Consider the following 18354-nt stretch of genomic DNA (forward strand, 5'->3'; position numbering starts at 1 on the left):
TCAGATTCGTAATCTACACCCCAAAAAACATATAATTAAAAAAAAAAAACACCCTTTTTTTTGGATGTAGTTAATCTGCAATAATACCCTTTACTGGTCTACTTATAGGACTCAAAAATGAACTTGAGGTAGAGTCTAAAAAATTCTCTGCTTTGGCTTTGCCACTATGGTCAGGTAGCTACCACTCTACCAGATTCATTAAGTATAAAATTTCCAATCTTTTAGAATACAGTGCATGCTGTCATACTGGAAATGAGTATTTTGCCAAAACTGCCAAATGCCAAGACCCAAGACTCCTCTTTAGCCTCAGACCAAAGAAGCAGTATTATTGAAGTTTGATGAAATTTTCCAAGTAAGACCTTAGATGTCATGTCCAGGTGATGTTATTAGCTGGCATGTTTTGTTAGAGCAATAAATCTTGGCCATGACTCATGTGTCAGTTTGGTTAAAGACTCTAAGAGGAGCAGACTCAGCAGAGTTTGTATTATGATATCCAGCCAATTCAGGATATTATATGTCAATAAACATATTGACTAACAAATTTAAGTTGAGTGATAGGATTGTCCTGGAACTTTTGGCTGATTTGGTAAATGGTAATTTTGGTGATGTTAACTATTTTGCTTCAACTCAACAAATTGCCTTGGGTACTGGGTCCACTAGTGGCACTGAGATGAGAGGAACTACTAACTAGCCTTGAGAAGCTAAGTTCAATTTTTGGCATTGCTGGTGGGTGGCCAGGGGCCCAGGGTGGCTTGGTAATTGGTATAACGTATAATGGTATTTATCATGGAATGGTGCTTTTGAGCATGGTCTTTGGTTAGAGTCCATGGTCAGGAAGATGTGCCAGGTGCACGGGAATTTAAATTGTCATTTTAACAACCTGCGGGGTGCGCCGTACTATGCCGGTAAAAAAATGCGCCGTGCACCGTACTTTTAGAAAGCTAAAATGGTTTAAATATGGACGCGTGGCAAAGCAAATTATGTAATCACACTGATGGTACACACAAACATGTATCCGCATTGTGTTGTGGTTGGATATGAATTAACTAGATTACGAACGCGTCAACTCGGGACTCAGGTTCTAAGAGTCAGCATAGTAATGAATATTCATTCATAGATCACAATACAATCGGACATGAATTACAGAACTAAAGAAGGCAACATGGCTTTAGATGTGCCATCGGTGCCTTCTAATGAATGACTGGACTGGTTGCGGCAAGTAGGGTATGAACCTGTACGTCAACAGTACGATCCTGCATGCCAATGTTGGGACTACATTACTGACATCCTCCCGGCTGGCGAAATCAACACGATCAATACCTAATAACAATGCGCGCAAATGGACTATACAAATTAGGTCAATATGGCATAATTACAAAGTGTAATTATACTATGTGATACAAAATATGAATATATATATATTTGCAAGATAAGTCAATGGTCTGTCGTTTATTTATGCTTCATTTGAGCAATTATGGTTTCCAAATCTGGGTGTGTTATGTTATGTCATGTGTACTTTGAATGTGCAAAAATTATAACTATCATATGAAAATTGTTACGTAGGTTATCATAGCACGAATTGCAATAGAGTATCAAGATTGCAGTTCTGCCACCACCCTTCATTGAATTATCCTGCCCTTTTTTCTAAAATTCAATAATCTCTCTTCCAGCAAAGTTTGCGAAATTCATTAGCTGCATAAAATACTTTCTGCTGTGGTGTTCGAGTTCTGGTTGACATGACATCCGTTTGCTTGTTTGACACATATTTTGTAAAGGTTGCTTCAGATGAATTAATCATTGCCCTTCCCATGTTCCACCCTCAATTTAATGTAGCTAACAATATTGAATGGCAGTATTCATACAAATCTGTATCTATTAAACTTTTACATTTTAAGATCTGATGGAAGCGGCGAGCGTCCCTAACAATATGAGGATGTACCATAAAATGGGGTAACTTAGACCACTTTATTTTTTATAAATGATGCCATTTTTTTACTAGCTAAATTAAACTTGAATTGAAACATGCAAAATACAGGTCTATACTCTAGCTTTACTCACCATAAATTGCTGGCTCCTGCCTCTCATAGTTTTGATGTTTTTTCAAAAAAAGTGATGGTCTATGTTACCCCAGCTCTTGGGGTAACTTAGACCGGGTGGTAAAATCAATTATATTTTCTGGTAAAATAACTCCAAATAACTCCAGGTTTTGGTGCATTGTAGTAGAACTCTTCTAGTTACCTATGCAAATGACAAATTAGAGGAAAACATCATAGTTTGCAAATGGGGGGCACCGCCCCATAATGGGGGAAATGTGACTACCAAGTGGCAGCCCTGATGGGGTAATATTGACTGGCTTGGAAATTTAGTTAAAATTACTATATATAAGACTCTGTAGTCTGAAACATAAAGGAAAAACATAAATAGGCTGTCAAACATAAAATATGTTATATATGGTAATTTTATATTAACTTCCAAGCCGGTCTATGTTACCCCATCAGGGCTGATATTAGGTGGTCTAAGTTACCCCATTTGGGGGCAGCGCCCCCCATTTGCAAACTATGACACTTTCCTAAAATTTGTCATTTACATATGTAACTAGAAGGGTTCTACTACAATGCTTCAAGACCTGGAGTTATTTAACCAAAAAAATAAAAAAATTGGAGGGGGTACTCTGACAGGCTTTAAATAATGGCTTTTTTTCATGGGTAACATTTTTAATTTTTTAACCTATTAGATATACAAACTTTTTAAATCTTTTTATTGTGTTATGTAGCCTCAGTATTAGGCCTTTAATGCCCATTGACAAAATTTTTCTATGTTGAATAGTTTTTGAGTTTTGGGGGTTTTTGTTAGAAAAACGAAAAGTGGTCTAAGTTACCCCGCCGGTCTAAGTTACCCCATTTTACGGTATATAAAAACATTAATGATCTAGGAGCGGGCTTCACAAAAATAAACATTTCAACATGGCTATAATTAAATAAAGATCATTACTTGTAGTATAATAAATATGAAGTTTCCCTATTAAAAAGTTATATTTTGTTGGTCATCAAAGTTTATATCAACTACCCGAGTCGAACTAACAATAATAAAATGTAAGAAATGTCCGGGATTCCGGGTTACTTCTGACTCTTCCGCTTGTCGGATACGGAACATACGGTAATCGTAAACTGCGGCTATTAAACATACAAAATGTAAAAATACGGTGTTCAGTGTTGCCATATGACTTTTGAGATAATTCTTCTAAAATAAAGTTCTAGATTTCTCATTCACGAAATTTCCGTATAAAGAAATATCATATATTATTGAAGGATAATTAAAGGCATACTGTACTGAGTATTGCGTCTGTTCCTCCACAAACTGCTCTTGTGCGGCTTAGAATTGATGGCCGGGATTGTGCGAACTGCAAAAGTCAAGATTAAAGAACCACACCGCAAATCATTCACCATCCATAACGCGCTCACGCCCCCACTAATAAGCAGAGCTGGGCAGTGCTACTTGGAAATGTAGCGGCGCTACCGCTACCGCTACATGCTCTAAATGTAGCGGGCGCTACCGCTACAGTAAAATTTAGCGCGCTACATTAGCCGCTACAATGGCCAAAATTATTGGAAATCTCTAAATATTTATTGTTCTGCTATTGGGATTTACTCATTTATATTAATGATAAAACATTTTTAAAACATATCAATGCAACTTTATTGCAATTAACCTAACCAAACTAGTATGGGTTACCCCAGGGTTAGATACAGTAAGTAAAAGTTACAGTTATTTTTATGTTATACTTTCCCTACATGGATGTAAACTTTAATCTACCAATCTAAGAAATTATCCACATATACATGTAAAAATCAGTCTTTTTTTGTATATATATGTGGATTATTTTTGAGATTGGTAGATTAAAGTAGACATCCATGTAGGGAAGGAGAAACATAAAAATAACTGTGTAAATCTAAAGACGCGTGCTGGTACCTTGAATGCAAATAATTGGCAATGGGAAAGCTTGGGCTACAATATCAAGACTTTTTGGGCATATTCTTATGTTTTTCAATGAATTTTACTTTATTTGGCTCCCCTGAAAAATTTAAAAATCCAAAAATCGCCATCTTAAAAAAATTATTACTCCAACAGTTTTTAAGCTATGGCAATGAGAGACATACAATTCAATTTGTAAAAACAATACCTAGCGACTCTAGAAGTTTTTTTTTAATATGTGCATGGTTTGACTTAAATATGGGAGGGGGAGGAAGGTGGGGGGGGGTAAAAATGTGGAAAAAAATGGGAAGAACGTGAAAAAAAAAAACAATGAGGAAAATGAAAAATCAGGGCTCTACAGTCGCTAGGTATTGTTGTTACAAATCGAATGATATGTGTCTCGACATTGTAGCATGTGATTTGCAAAAGTTATAAACTTTTTTAGAGTACCCCTTATTTGCCGTTTTCTATTAATTCCACGTTTTATTTGATTTTTTTAAATTTACATGAACAGAAAGGTCTTAGATTTCTGTTTTACATATGTGTACCAAGTTTCAAAATGGTCCGTCTGTAAACAAAAAAATTTTGTTGGAGAGTAGCCGGTCCCCTTAAGTGAAATCTAAAGGCTTTATCTATAAATGTAGCGGTAGTGCTGTAGCGGCAAAACCTCATATCGCTACTTAAATATGTAGCAGGCGCTACCGCTACCGCTACATTGCCTTAAATGTAGAGCCGCTACCGCTACTGAAAACGTAGCGGCTGCTACATGTAGTGCGCTACTGCCCACCTCTGCTAATAAGTGCTAATTGCATAAAAAGACACAGGCACTGGAAGAAATCTATCTTAATTATAAATTTTCATTTTTATTGCAACGATGAAGGTTAATTATAGAGTCGAAGATCATTCAGCATTACTTGAAATTTACAGACGATGTTGCCATTCCATTCAGATGAAAACTGTGTCTAAATCAGAAGTGTGTCGGACGGCTCCGCGGCCTGTGCCGAGTGCTGCACGGCGTGGAATCGATGACCGTGATTTGCGCAAACGCCTGCGCAAAGAAAATATAATTAGATTGTTTTGCGCAAACTGTGCTGACCTAGGGCTTCAAAAAACTATTTATGCATGGGAAATTTTCCCGTTTATATACATCTTCCTGAGTGTGGGACTTGGAGTGCCTAAATCATTTACTAAGTGAACTCTAGATAGATGTTGGCTGGGGCCTGGGGGGAGGGGGGATCTTAAGGTCTTGAGGATCTTAAATACAAGTTCAACTTATGTCTCGGCCATAATTGGCTAATTGTGTATTAAAAATGGACTCTCCAAGCTGTAACAAGATTTTTGAAACCTATCGGAATTAATTTATAGAATTTGCATATGTAAATGAAATCTAACAGTTTGATTTTTGAAGCTGCATAAGCCAACATTTTAACTGTGTTGGTGTTTGTCAAGTATTCAGTTTAATTTAAAAATGGAAAAGATTTCACTCTGATTTATAGGTAATTTGGATTATTATTAGGCATTGGTTTTTGACTTTTTGTTGAAGGTATAGCATAGTATAATTGCTAGGAGCAAGTTGCCCAAGTCTGACAGAACTGCGTGTACAATGACATCAACCCAAATTTTATATATATAACTTTATGAACCATGTAGAATTATTTGGGTAGGTTGTATATCTTCTTAAACATGATCACTTTTATTTTCAGTTTTTGTACCAAAACAATCCATTATATTTAGTCATTATATTATAAACTAGTTACTAGTAGTTCTTTAACTGTAAATACGTGTGCCATGAGAGCATCATGTGGACTTGAGCCTGCTCATGTGCACGAGCTTCGAGATGCTCTTCAAGAAACTAGTCAAAATGGGTGAGTGGTCATTTTTATGCCTGAAAAGTTTAATTATAAATTTCTTGGGTACTCCCAACCAATAGTTTATTATTATAGTCAGAAATGTATGAGGTTGGAGCTCTCAACTTCATTAATTATTGATATTTTTCCTCGTTTTTCATCAGTGTAGTAGCTAGAGATAACACCAATTGATAGCATTTTTGGTAACATAAAATCTTTTAAGGGTTTTTGTTAAAAATCTTAATCTTTTAAGTATTCTGTATAATATCATTCAATTAATTTTGTAGACAAAATAATTTTAGTTATTAAATCCTTTGAGTGAAGGTTAGCATTTTAAGAAAATAATTTTGTTTTTGGTATTTTAAGTCTACATAGTTTTATCAATGCTTTACAAGAAAATAACCCATATATTTTTGGTACAAAGCTAGAGACTTTTGAAAAATATACATGTCTTCCTTTCACCATGCTACTGACAATTATTCTCTCAATAATCATAGAGGTCAGTTACTTATCTAGATGAAATTTTTCAGTCTGTTCACCAAATGAAATTTATGTAAATTGTAGTTTTTTCATGACTTTAAAAATGTCTCATTGTCCACAGGTATGACTTCACAAGCATACCTCTTGTTCATCCACGCCTTGTTCGAGAACATGTGTCAGGAGCTGCGGCAGCCAGGCCAGGTCCCTTCACCAGATCAGACATGCTGCTGTCAACATCTGGTACTAATTAATTCTTTAGATTATGACAAATGAGTATTTGATTGCAATTACCCTCTTCTAAGTAATGAAAATCAATTATTGCTAACATGTACTAATTCTGCAAACACAGCTTCTGATAGCACGGTTGGTATGTTCTATGGAAACCCTTCCCAAATAAATTGGATGTAATTCAATAGCTGGATATGTGAACATGAACTGGTGACTTATTGTAACAAACAATTTACTTCACATATTGTGTGGATCCTAATGTACTTATTGAAACATACAGACCGAGTGGGGGTAACATTGTTTACATTTCTTCACTAAAACAGAAGGCAGTTTCACATTGTATTTGATTCAGTATACATAATCATTGCTTTGGGAAAAAAATGTTCATTTATTACAAGAGGTATCAGGCTCTAGTCCCCGACGGTGTCGTGCCATCCGCCGGAGGGCTGTGTGTGTGGCATATCTAACCTCTATTTTTAAACCCCTGCTTTAAAAAGCCAATTGCAAATAAATGAAACCATATATAATATGCGTTTAAAAATTACTTTTTAAAGACAACACTTCCAAAGAATCCAGCGTCTCTGATGTTACACATGTACAATGAATTTTTAATTTCATTATCAAGTATATAAAAAAAATAATTTTTAAATTTCATTTTTAAAATTTAAAATAAATTTACATTTTTCAAAATTATTTATTCTGTCAATTGATTCATGCATTGTCTTTGACTTTATGCAAGTGTGCAAAATTTCAGTTTGATTGGACAGGTTCTCATCAGAGTTAAATGTTGATTACCTATAAGATATGTAGCAGACACAATTATTTTTTCAATTTTTTTAATATTAAAAATATAATTTTCTAAATCTTCAAAATTATTCATTCTTTCAATTGATTCATGCATTGTCTCCAACTTTACACTAGTGTGCAAAATTTCAGATCGATAGGAGAGGTAGAACTGTGTAAAATAGGTATCGATTATAAGATTTGTAGCAGACAAACAAACAAACAACAAGAAGTGAAGTTAAAGAGAAGTGTTGTAAAAATTATTTTAAAATGCACAACGGCTCCATTTTTTAACAATTAATATTCCGATACCAACGTCAATAAATATAAAAAGTGAGGCATTCTAACCAAATGTGCTTCCTGTCCTACCTGTTATAGTCAGATTGGGAAATACAGGACAAAAATCATTAACAAGCTTGTAGCACATATACCATGAGTGACTGCAAAACCCCAAACCTACCACTAGGTGTGTTGGTGCAATGGGCTCCCAGACCTCAACTCAGACTTTCTGAAAATGATATAGTTTACAGTATATTGACCGGTCCCATCTTACCTCAGTGGGGTAAGATGGGACCAGGCTGGGGTAAGACAGGACTAACTTGTAATTCTTATGGTACAAAATTTTCAATCAAGGAATGGACCTGATATTCAATATTATCCATCGAGAAACACAGAACTTGATGAAACAACCACTTGTTACTGTTTGTGTTGCAGGAAGTCAACTCTAATATCAGTCACATTAGAGTTTTTGTCATGAGAAAACTTCGTTAAGCCTGCATTTATAGTAAGTTTGCTTTGGTTCATTGTAGAGTACTGTATTAAAAAATTCATTATATTCAGCATAGTGTTGAAACATATACTGGAATGACTGAAAATGATTACTCTAACAGAGTCTTTCATCAATTTAAATGCAGTGCAATTAGAATGCACACCATGGGCCAGTTCTTTCTTACTCCATGAAGGCTGCAATCCCGTCTTACTCCATTTGACTATAATCATATTTGATATACTGGCTATCCAGCAGTTCTTTATTAATTGTTCTTCATAATGTTTCAGATTGGAGCAACTTGGTCGTAGTGGCTTTAAATGCAAGTGCTTGTCAGGGCTGTGATAGCGGCAACAGGAACGTTGTGGCCAACAGTGAGGCATCTCTTCAGCAAGAGCTTCTTCTGGCATCTCATTTGAGTGTTCCCGTTGTGATGGCACGAATCACGTCACAGTATTGCATCAATCTTGCCAGGATTCTGCATAACAAAGTGGTGGCTGGCTGCTCTTACCTGGTGTGCACTTATTTTAGCAGATATGTTCATCATGTATACAAAAGTTATGTTGAATGGTTTCAAGCAGAATTTTGTGATATAACTTGGGTCTTTCTATATTTTATTAATTTTGTTGTTGGTCTGAAAGGATTTTTAAACATATTTCGAATTAGATGTAAGAAATGTGTGCTTAATAATGAGCATATCTTAGAAATTTGAGCATATCTGATGTCTTATTTAGTGATATTTATTGTATATTTTTTCACGGCTTTACATGTGACGAGAGAAGGTTCTCCATTTGCTCTATATAAACTCAGACAACAAGTTTGAAATCATGCATGAAACTTTATTAAAATTCGCTGAATAAACATCAAAACTTGCTAATGTTGATGTCCAGATTTTCTTCCCTAATCCAAAGTCATATTTCTGCCTTAATGAAAAATTACAAATCAGTAATAATATCCTCTCACATGCTGCATTAGATTTTTTTCACGTATCCCGGTATCCGCATGTTAAAAATTGTCTTGATTTCATTATTAATAAAATAAGCCTGATATGCTTTACTTCAAAACTAGCTATGTTTAAGTCACACTTACGAAAATTAATGTTATATTTGTGGCAGGTGTGGGTGCGTGTTCCATTGGTGTCACCTGCTGACGAGGCTGCTTATTTCAGGAGCGATATTAAAGCACCAAACAACACTGACACCTGGACTTGGTGGAACAGGTAAATATGATCTTCTTGAACCCTATTTCAAATTTTTAATCGAACACTTCAACCAGGGTCTCTGAAGAGTCTTTAAAGTATGTGCAGTATGTTTTAAGCATGTTTCCTATTGTATACCATTGGAAACGAGGCTCTATTTGCTGAGTGTGACCTTAGCCATTTTTGTATGCGATTGCAAGTACAAATTTCAATGCTGTAATCTAAAGACATGTAGTCTGTGAACAATGTTTTTTTTATTTAATATCGTTATTAGATACTGGAATTTTCACTTAGTCTCAATAGGTTTGCCATTGCAATTTATTGACGTTGTTATTGCGTAGAAGTCATAATGGAATGACTACTTTCAGATTACTAACCAATTCACTGTCATCTCTCTACAGATTCCACTCCATAGCCAATACTGAAAAGAAGATTGGCTTGTGCCTAGAGATCGGGGCTGATTTGCCTGATGAAGAAGTCTTAGAGAGGTAGAATAAATGCATAATTTTTAATCTAACTTCTTTATTCTTGCTAACTGAATTTGTACTTGTCCGCCACAAGTAACCTAATGAATAGTTGTATAGATTTTAAGTTCAAAATATATTTGCACAAATGTATTTCTAAACAAATAAATATAGTGAGATAGTCATCAATTGTAATTTGTAATCTGTGCGTTTGGTAATGACAAAAAATTTTCTGCTATGACAAAATCATGAACATTGTTCTCTAGATGGCTGGGTGAACCGGTACGCTGCGCTGTATTGCCAACAAGTATTTGGCTGACAAACAAGAAAGGATTTCCAGTGTTGTCCTCGCGTCACCAGCTGTTTGTGAAGAAACTGCACAAACTGCATTCGCAGTTCCTCATAACTGGACACCTCAGACACCCGCACCTCAAGTTCTACCAACAGTACCTTGATCACATCGTGCAGGTGCGAATTGTTTGTTTTCAGTGTTTGCAGTGTGAGGCTTTATAGTCCCTACTGTCGCTTGCATCGTTTACTTCGACATCAATTTCCGCGTGAACCTAGTTTTAAAAATTACTCCAGATATTTTGACTTGAATATTGTAAGAGAAATAATTGAATTGCGCAGCCCCAGAGTAAAAGAAATAAAATTTTGTATTTCTTTTAGTCTAATGGTCAAGAATTGTTAACGAATTCAGTGTCTAATTTCACGTTGGCTGAAATTTTTGCATTATTTACACTCTCCGGTTTTTCCGACTCCATACTTGTGAGAAGCAATCAAACAGCTTGAAACATGGACAACTGGAACATTCCATTAACAAGTTGAAAACATTTGTAATTTTGTATGAATAATTAGTTATGAACATGACTGCCTGCATGCTAAACTTCAAGGCAGCTTCTGCAGCTTCTTTTGCAGAAGGAGAATGCTACGATATCTGTACCAGTGTTGCAGTGTTGCTTGCAGTGACATCAGAATATGTCAGCTGGATTCTTTTTTTATTTGCCAAACATCAATTAACTGCAAAAAACAGTTACTTACGCTTCATCAGTTCCGCTTGGAATCTTGTGGAAAAATAATCTAGCAGAAATGATACTTCAATATCACATTACCAACAAAGAATGTAGCCTGCAACAGCTAATTTTCAGTGAATTAGTGAAAATTAGCCATATTGAATCATTCGAAATAATAATTAGATCAGCTTATATCACAAATTGACTTACCATTTCTTAATAATTCAAAACGGGCTTTATTAACAAAATAATGATGTATTTGTGCAACCAGTAAAAATTAAGATATCTCATTCAAGTTTTTTTTTTTTGCTTTGTACTAAGGTGAAAAGGAAAACTTTTAGAGGATGAGAACATGGGAAAACTGTATTATAATTTTTACCATTAATTTCATTGGCACACTAATATATATATATATATATATATATATATATATATATTGCAAACTTTTGTAATTTGGTTTTTACGCTCTATTCGTCACTTTATTCAAAAGGTGTAACATGTGCCTTAGCATTTCTCCAGGTTATCCATTAGAGGCTAAAGTTGAAATTGGCATATTTTTTGAGTCTGGTGATGACTTCCTCATTTGCGGTAGAAATCGGTTAATTAACCGATTCCGAAACAACTAAACCCACATTCCTGCTATTAATGCAGTCACTGTGCAGATGCGAAATTAACATATTTCGTGGGTTTGTGGCGATCCAATTCTATTTGCGGCTGTTATCGGTTAATTTACTAATTTAGAAACAACTAAACCACAATAACTGAAATTATTACAGCCACTGCGCAGTTGTAAAATTAAAATATTCATCGAGTTTGCTTGAGATCCGACATCATAAGTGACATCTATCAGTTAATCGGCTAATTCAGAAACAACTAAACCCCCTTACCTAAGTTTTTTGCTACCTCTGCTCACCTGTTAAATTAACTTATTTCTCGAGTGGAGGCCCGACTTTTTTGTGATACCTAGCCATCTGTTGATTAACTAATTCAGAATCGGATAAGCCCACGTAATGGAAGTGAAAAAATGGCCAAAACGAGCCGAATAATTTTTGTACCCTTCAAACTTTCCTTTTACTTACAGAGCGAGCAGCAAAACGAGGATGCAATGAGCCAGTATGTGCGTGGCTACGAAGACTATCTGCAGTGTCCCCTACAGCCGCTAATGGATAACCTGGAAAGCCAAACTTATGAAGTGTTCGAGAAAGATCCCATCAAATACCAGGAGTACGAGCGCGCCATCTACGATGCTCTCGTAGACTTGGTCCCCGAAGAAAACAAAGATGAACGCACCGTGTTAGTAATGGCCGAAGTATTTCTGCATATTTGCTCTGAACTTGTGCCTTTAATGCAGATTTTTCTCACGTCAAAGCACCCGATGATGCAAACTCGCAGAATATTATACTTTGCAAGTTACTTTACCAAACAACCAAAGCTACTGAATTTTTTTACTTTAAACATCAACTTTTAAGAAAACGCACTTTGTTATGACGTCCTGGTGAATATCACTTTTAATGAAAACGTTGTAGAAAAACATAACTGAATAGTATCATAGTATAAATCTGTATTCCGCATCCGTGTTATTTTTCAAGTGATGGATACACATGCTTTTCTTCTGTATATGCATATTAAGGGTGCTGTCAATTTTCTTTTTTTGAAAGTATATATAACCTTAATTTTTCAACTCTGAAAAATGTTCTACGCAAAACAGCAACTTATGCTGCCTTTTCTTCAAGCTTGATGGACGTGGCATACAAGACATTGGGTGAAAGTTGAATGCACATTTGTTGGATTGAAAACTCGGCATCATTTCTTAAGGGATGAGTTCTTAGTAATTTTCAGCTGGCATATTTGCACCAAAAAATTTTATAATATTAATATACCTTGTGTCTCTGGAAATCTGAAAATAATTGCAGTCCTGGAAATTTGTATTGTTGATCACATGTAATTTTTAAGTGTAGTTTTTTCGTTCAGAATTTATGCCTCTTGATCAACTGGTGACTTGCAGGGTGGTGATGGTGGTCGGAGCTGGCCGAGGTCCTCTGGTGCGGCGAGCGTTAACTGCGGCCAGTCAAGCTGACCGCAAAATCAAGCTCTACGCCGTCGAGAAAAACCCCAACGCAGTCCTAACCCTACATGCATGGCAGGAGATGGAGTGGGGAGATAAGGTGAGTGGTAGTTCATCAGCTGTTGATATCCGAGTTGATATTGTGTAATTTGGATAGTATTTGAATAGTATAATTCTAAAAATTATTACGAATCATGGAAAACTGCTTGGAACTAAATGAAATAGAAAAGAGTTTAATAAGGTTGAGACGTAAGTACCTTCTCTTAAAACTCGAAGGAAATTTTATCGGTGTAACATTTCGATGTTATAGTTCCCTCTCTTTGAAAACGCAATATAAAGAAGTTCACTCGAAATGACAGGTTTTGATTATTATTTAAAAGCGATTGAAGTAAAACTTTGTGGCCAAAAAGCTAGCACAAAGTCTAATATTTTCATGAAATGATCGAATTTTTTCTCGATTTACCAACACTAGCAAAAACCGTTAAGACGGAGTATTTTTTGAGCTGAGTCTATCCTGAAGCAATCAGCTGACATGTAAATTACCTAATCAGTAAAATTAATTTAAGAAATCATATATTTCAAGTTAAATATTTTGTATTTCTAGTTACTATTGACATCGATGTCCATTCTTAAAGTCACCCGGACTTGATCTAACAAAATCGCAACAGTTTTAGTTCAATATTGAATTTTTTAGTGTAGAAACATTCATTAATTCAAAAGTTTTAGGTTACATGATATTAATTTCTTCAATGTCATATTGTTCAATATCTTTGCGTGAAATTTAGAAAAACGTAAAATTGTTTGCGTTGAGACTATCCCGTTATGAGCTTTAGTTATTCGATGAGCTGTTTACATAGTAGCCATCTGTTTAATTTTTAAAATATTTATTCTCTATTAATTAGATCAAATTTGACATAGTGTCTTAATTCCTCATTTCGAGCAAATTTTTCCCGACATTTTTACCAATTCTCAGCACTTTGTTTTCCATTTCACTATTTGTAAAACAAATAATGTAAAACCCCTGTAAAACTTAACCGTGGTTCTCAGGTTTCAGTTGTGTCGTGCGACATGCGGGACTGGCAAGCGCCTGAGGAGGCTGACATTCTTGTGTCTGAACTTCTTGGTTCTTTCGGCGACAATGAGCTGTCGCCCGAGTGTCTTGATGGCGCTCAAAAATTTCTTAAATGCAAGTTGAATGTCTTTTTTTTTTTTCAAATAAATTTTTACAAAAGGTGATCGAAAAAAAATCAGCAATGTGTACTTTCAGCAAGAAGAGAATTAATAAATACCCCTGAAATAAAGTTAATATTAAGTTAGCAATGATAAGCTCTGTTTACAGAATATTTTTGCCAATTATGAAGGGAATTTGTACGCTCATTTTATCTTGGTAATTCACCATTGCTTCTGCCCAGAAGAAGAAAAATTGCCAATTTGTTACCGTTTTTTTTTCACATTTTTGTATTATTTTTTATTGCCAATCGTCGCACATAACATGTATATTTTGCTTGAAACGTTTCACTTGCAGCGGATGGGATCAGTATTCCGAGCAGCTACACTTCATACATCGCACCGCTGCAGTCCCCGAAGCTGTACAACGAAGTGCGGAGCTGTCGCGAGAAGGACAAGCACTTCCTGCATCATTATGAGACGCCGTATGTCGTTTACCTGCACAACAAGAGGGAGATTGCTCCTTCTCAGGAACTTTTCACCTTCAATCATCCCAATAGGAGTGAGTGTTTGTGCCTTTAAACGTTTTGTTCTCACCAAATTTTTATTAACATTTCTCCTTCTACATGATTATTGTTAATTTATATGCAAGGTTATGTTATGAATTAGAGTAGTGCCAATAAAATTAACGTTCCTAGTAGTGACTCCTATACCTTTATCACTAATTTACATCTCACAATTTAAGATGATAGAAATTTCTGCCGAAGGTAAAAGTTATTTACATTCACAACTTTTCCTGTATTTACTGTATGTTTTTGAAGTATACATTTAGATGTGTGTTGTGTGTTGAGTATCAAGTAGCTTAAAGTTTGGTTATTAAGACAAAACGCAGGCTTAAATCAAGTGATCTTACGTCATGATCTTTAATGATCTCGCGTCATGATCATTGTAATATTTCAGGTGTTGTTCATGTGAACCGAAATAATCTATCGACATTTTTTAACGAAATTTTGCATTGCAGGTGCCCACATTGACAACAGACGCCACAAAGCTCTGCAATTCCGCGTAACGGAAGATAGCGCCATGCACGCCATTGCAGGTTATTTTGAGGCAACGCTGTACAAAGAAGTGAAGATCAGCATCCGACCTGAGACGCATTCGCCTGGCATGTTCTCATGGTTCCCTATTCTTTTTCCCATCAAAGTGAGTAACGTAGACAATATTTCTTTTGTTGCACTCTAAAAGGCAAACGACTGATGACCTGGTCTGTTATTTATAAATGTGTGAGACATGTGTTGCGCTAAGATTATGAATTGATAATATGATAATACGGTTTTTAGTGTAATGATAATACGGTTTTTAGTATATTTATGCTTAATTAAAATTACTTGCTTCATGACAACAACAGTCTCATGTTTAGTAACAGCTATTGGATTCGAATGCTTGTAGAAGCAGCATTCGTAACAACTTGATAGGTTTGTCTTGATCTATTACTAAGACCTTTTTGTCGAATGAGAGATGCTTCTTGTTTATCCTTTGCTGGGTCTATTGAAGTATCGTGTGCTGGTAACCATAATTTTAAGACATACTTGCAAAGACGTGGAAGAATCTGTCTGAATCTACATGAACACCGATTAATCGTTATATATACACTTGTGCCCGAAATTATTCATACCCTAACGTCATTTTGACAAATTACGAGAAATAGACCGAAAAATAATTATCTGAATTTTCAGAGGAGATGTAAACCATTTATATGAACCATATAACATGTATTTAGAAACAAAAAAAACATTATTTTTCTGTTTGGTAAAGAGATACAAAGGAAGCATAAAGCTGACTATTGACCAAATTTATTCGTACCCTGAATCAATAGTTGATAACATGGCCTTTGCGATTTATAACTTGTTGTAAACGCTTTGGGTAATGGTCGACAAGGTTCCTGCATGCAATGACGCTAAGTTTTGTCCATTCGTCCTATAGGGATACCGTTCAAATTCTTCCAAATTTTTAGGTTATCTCTTTTTCATCTCTATTTTCAGTACTCGCCACTAATTCACAATCGGATTGAAATCGGGAATTTGACTAGGCCATTCCATGACATTGATGTAAGAATCCTTGAACCACTTATTGACTATTTTCGATATGTGTTTCGGGTCATAATCCTGCTGAAGAATTTAATCAGGACCAAGAGAAGTTTTTATTCATCCTGCTTGATGTTATTTTTGATAATATCAACATATTGTTATTTTTCCATGATCTCGTTTACTTTAATCACATTTCCTGGTCCCCTAGCAGATAAAGAAACCTAAAGAAACAAGATTACCACCCCCATGTTTAACTGTGGGGATTGTGTTCTTTGAATTATGAGCCTCACCTTTTTTCTCCAAACGTAAGCAACATCCTTATGCCCGAATAATTCTATTTTAGTCTCATCTGTCCACAACATCTTGGAGAAAAATGAGGTTGGGGAATTGACATGATTTTGATCAAACTTAATACGTGCTTTCACATACTTTATTGTTAACAAAGGAGTTTTCCTGGGTCGACAACCCTCCAGTCCGTTACGACGCATTGTTCTTTGCAGTGTTTGTCTTGATACCTCCATACCTGAAGCATCAAAATTTGACAGAATTTCTTTGCTAGTGATCCTATGATAGTTGCAAATGGAGCGTATTACGTTTCTACCACATCTAGGGGAGATTTTTCCCTTTATTCCACAACCCAACTGATTATCCACAGTGTTTAAATGAATTGCACGTTTTCTAATGCTCTGTATTGTAGACGTAAGAACATCAAACTTCTTAGATACCGTATTGTTTAATATCACAGCCCTTCTTTGTGGGAATTTACAATTTTGTTTCTGAGACCATCACTATGAGCTATTTTTTCTTTGCCATCGGCAAACTTTTAGCAACATTTTAGCTTTTCTCTATATTGTAGAAAAAATAATATTTTCAGGCTTTGCAGAGAAAAATATTACACTGCTAAATAACGCCGAATTTTGAAATACAATTATTGAGTATATACTACTGTTTCCATTAATAGTTCTCAAATATTATGATAAATGATCTGGAATAAGAGGGTGCGAATAATTATGAACAGTTACTTTCTCACAGAATTAAAAATAATTACTGTTGAAAGTTATTTTCTAAATATTTTCTAGCATTAAATTTGTTTTACATTATAATGATAACCTTTTCTAGAATAATAAGTTGTAAATGATCTTTATTGTTCTTTAAAATTGAAATACATTATATTTCTGAAGGGGTATGAATAATTTCGGGCACAAGTGTATATATTACTTCTAACTTCATGGTCGGAGTTCTAACCCAAATGAAGCTCCCAGCCAATTTGCTTCATCTAAAATATTTCAAGAGTCAATAATTCGTACCGTCTCCTTGATCACATGGACACTAGTCAAATTGATCCAATGCAGTGTTAATACATGGTTAATATTGAACAAAAACATGTCAGCACAAATTTTGAACCTATTTGTATTTAGAGTGAAAAAAATCGTACGAGCTTTTAATATGCATTTTTCTCACTGAATTTCAACCTACAGGAACCTATCAATGTACATGCGGGCGAAATAATCGAGATACACTTCTGGAGGTGCGTCACAAGCAAGAACGTGTGGTACGAATGGTGTGTCACGGATCCAGTGAGCTCCGCGATTCATAACCCTAATGGGCGGGCGTACACCATAGGTTTATAACCAAGTATGTTATCTATCAATTCAGTTGCCTTCCCAATAGTAGATAATTTTGTGTAAAACTTTCATTCCTGTTATATAATGCAGCAAGGTGGCATTTAGTACGGTTATTTTTTTGTAAACGATTCATTGTAATTAGGGATACCTACGAAAACGGTACGGAGCTATGAATATACATCAGGAATCGGAGGTCACCAATTCAGATTCTATGCTAATGACAAAAATAGTACGCAATGGCTCTCCAGTCTGTAGTCTTTTCATAATTGCTGGGTCATAGTTAACTCTCTACTTAACTGAACTAGGATCTCTTCTTCCATTCCGTGTTATTTCTCGCATAGTCAGGCAAAATATAGCGTAGTAAAACTTATATATTGCACAAATTTACTCCTATGGCGTGCTCCCCTGGGGTAGTGGGAACCAAGTTATTTATTATTTAATCAACGACCCAAGTTACTCATTATTCATACAAGATTAGCTTGGCTTGTAAAGACACAACAATAGGTTTGGTACTGAAAAATGATTCTACATAAAGTAACATTGATATGATCACATATTATTTTTACTTATCCTTGAAGTGTCCGGGTATCGAGTCCTCGGATATCGTAAACGTGATGTCCAAGTTATGAGAGCTATTACAGGACGACCATGAATCTTAC

The 18354-nt window shown here is 35.4% G+C and overlaps 1 protein-coding gene across 1 annotated transcript; it reads left to right on the forward strand.

Annotated features, from left to right (window-relative positions):
* The first annotated feature begins 5680 nt into the window (after positions 1-5680).
* Positions 5681-18199, forward strand: LOC108665615 (protein arginine N-methyltransferase 5). The gene is made up of 12 exons (XM_018152391.1): positions 5681-5837; positions 6421-6539; positions 8367-8590; positions 9192-9295; positions 9676-9762; positions 10005-10206; positions 11833-12044; positions 12757-12916; positions 13864-14002; positions 14342-14545; positions 15005-15186; positions 17549-18199. The coding sequence occupies exons 1-12, from the start codon at positions 5761-5763 to the stop codon at positions 17699-17701; spliced, it is 1863 nt and encodes a 620-aa protein (XP_018007880.1). The 5' UTR covers positions 5681-5760; the 3' UTR covers positions 17702-18199.
* Positions 18200-18354: the final 155 nt, after the last annotated feature.

The sequence above is a fragment of the Hyalella azteca genome, unplaced genomic scaffold, assembly GCF_000764305.2.
Source record: "Hyalella azteca isolate HAZT.00-mixed unplaced genomic scaffold, Hazt_2.0.2 contig9708, whole genome shotgun sequence".
NCBI classification, from domain to species: Eukaryota; Metazoa; Arthropoda; class Malacostraca; order Amphipoda; family Hyalellidae; genus Hyalella; species Hyalella azteca.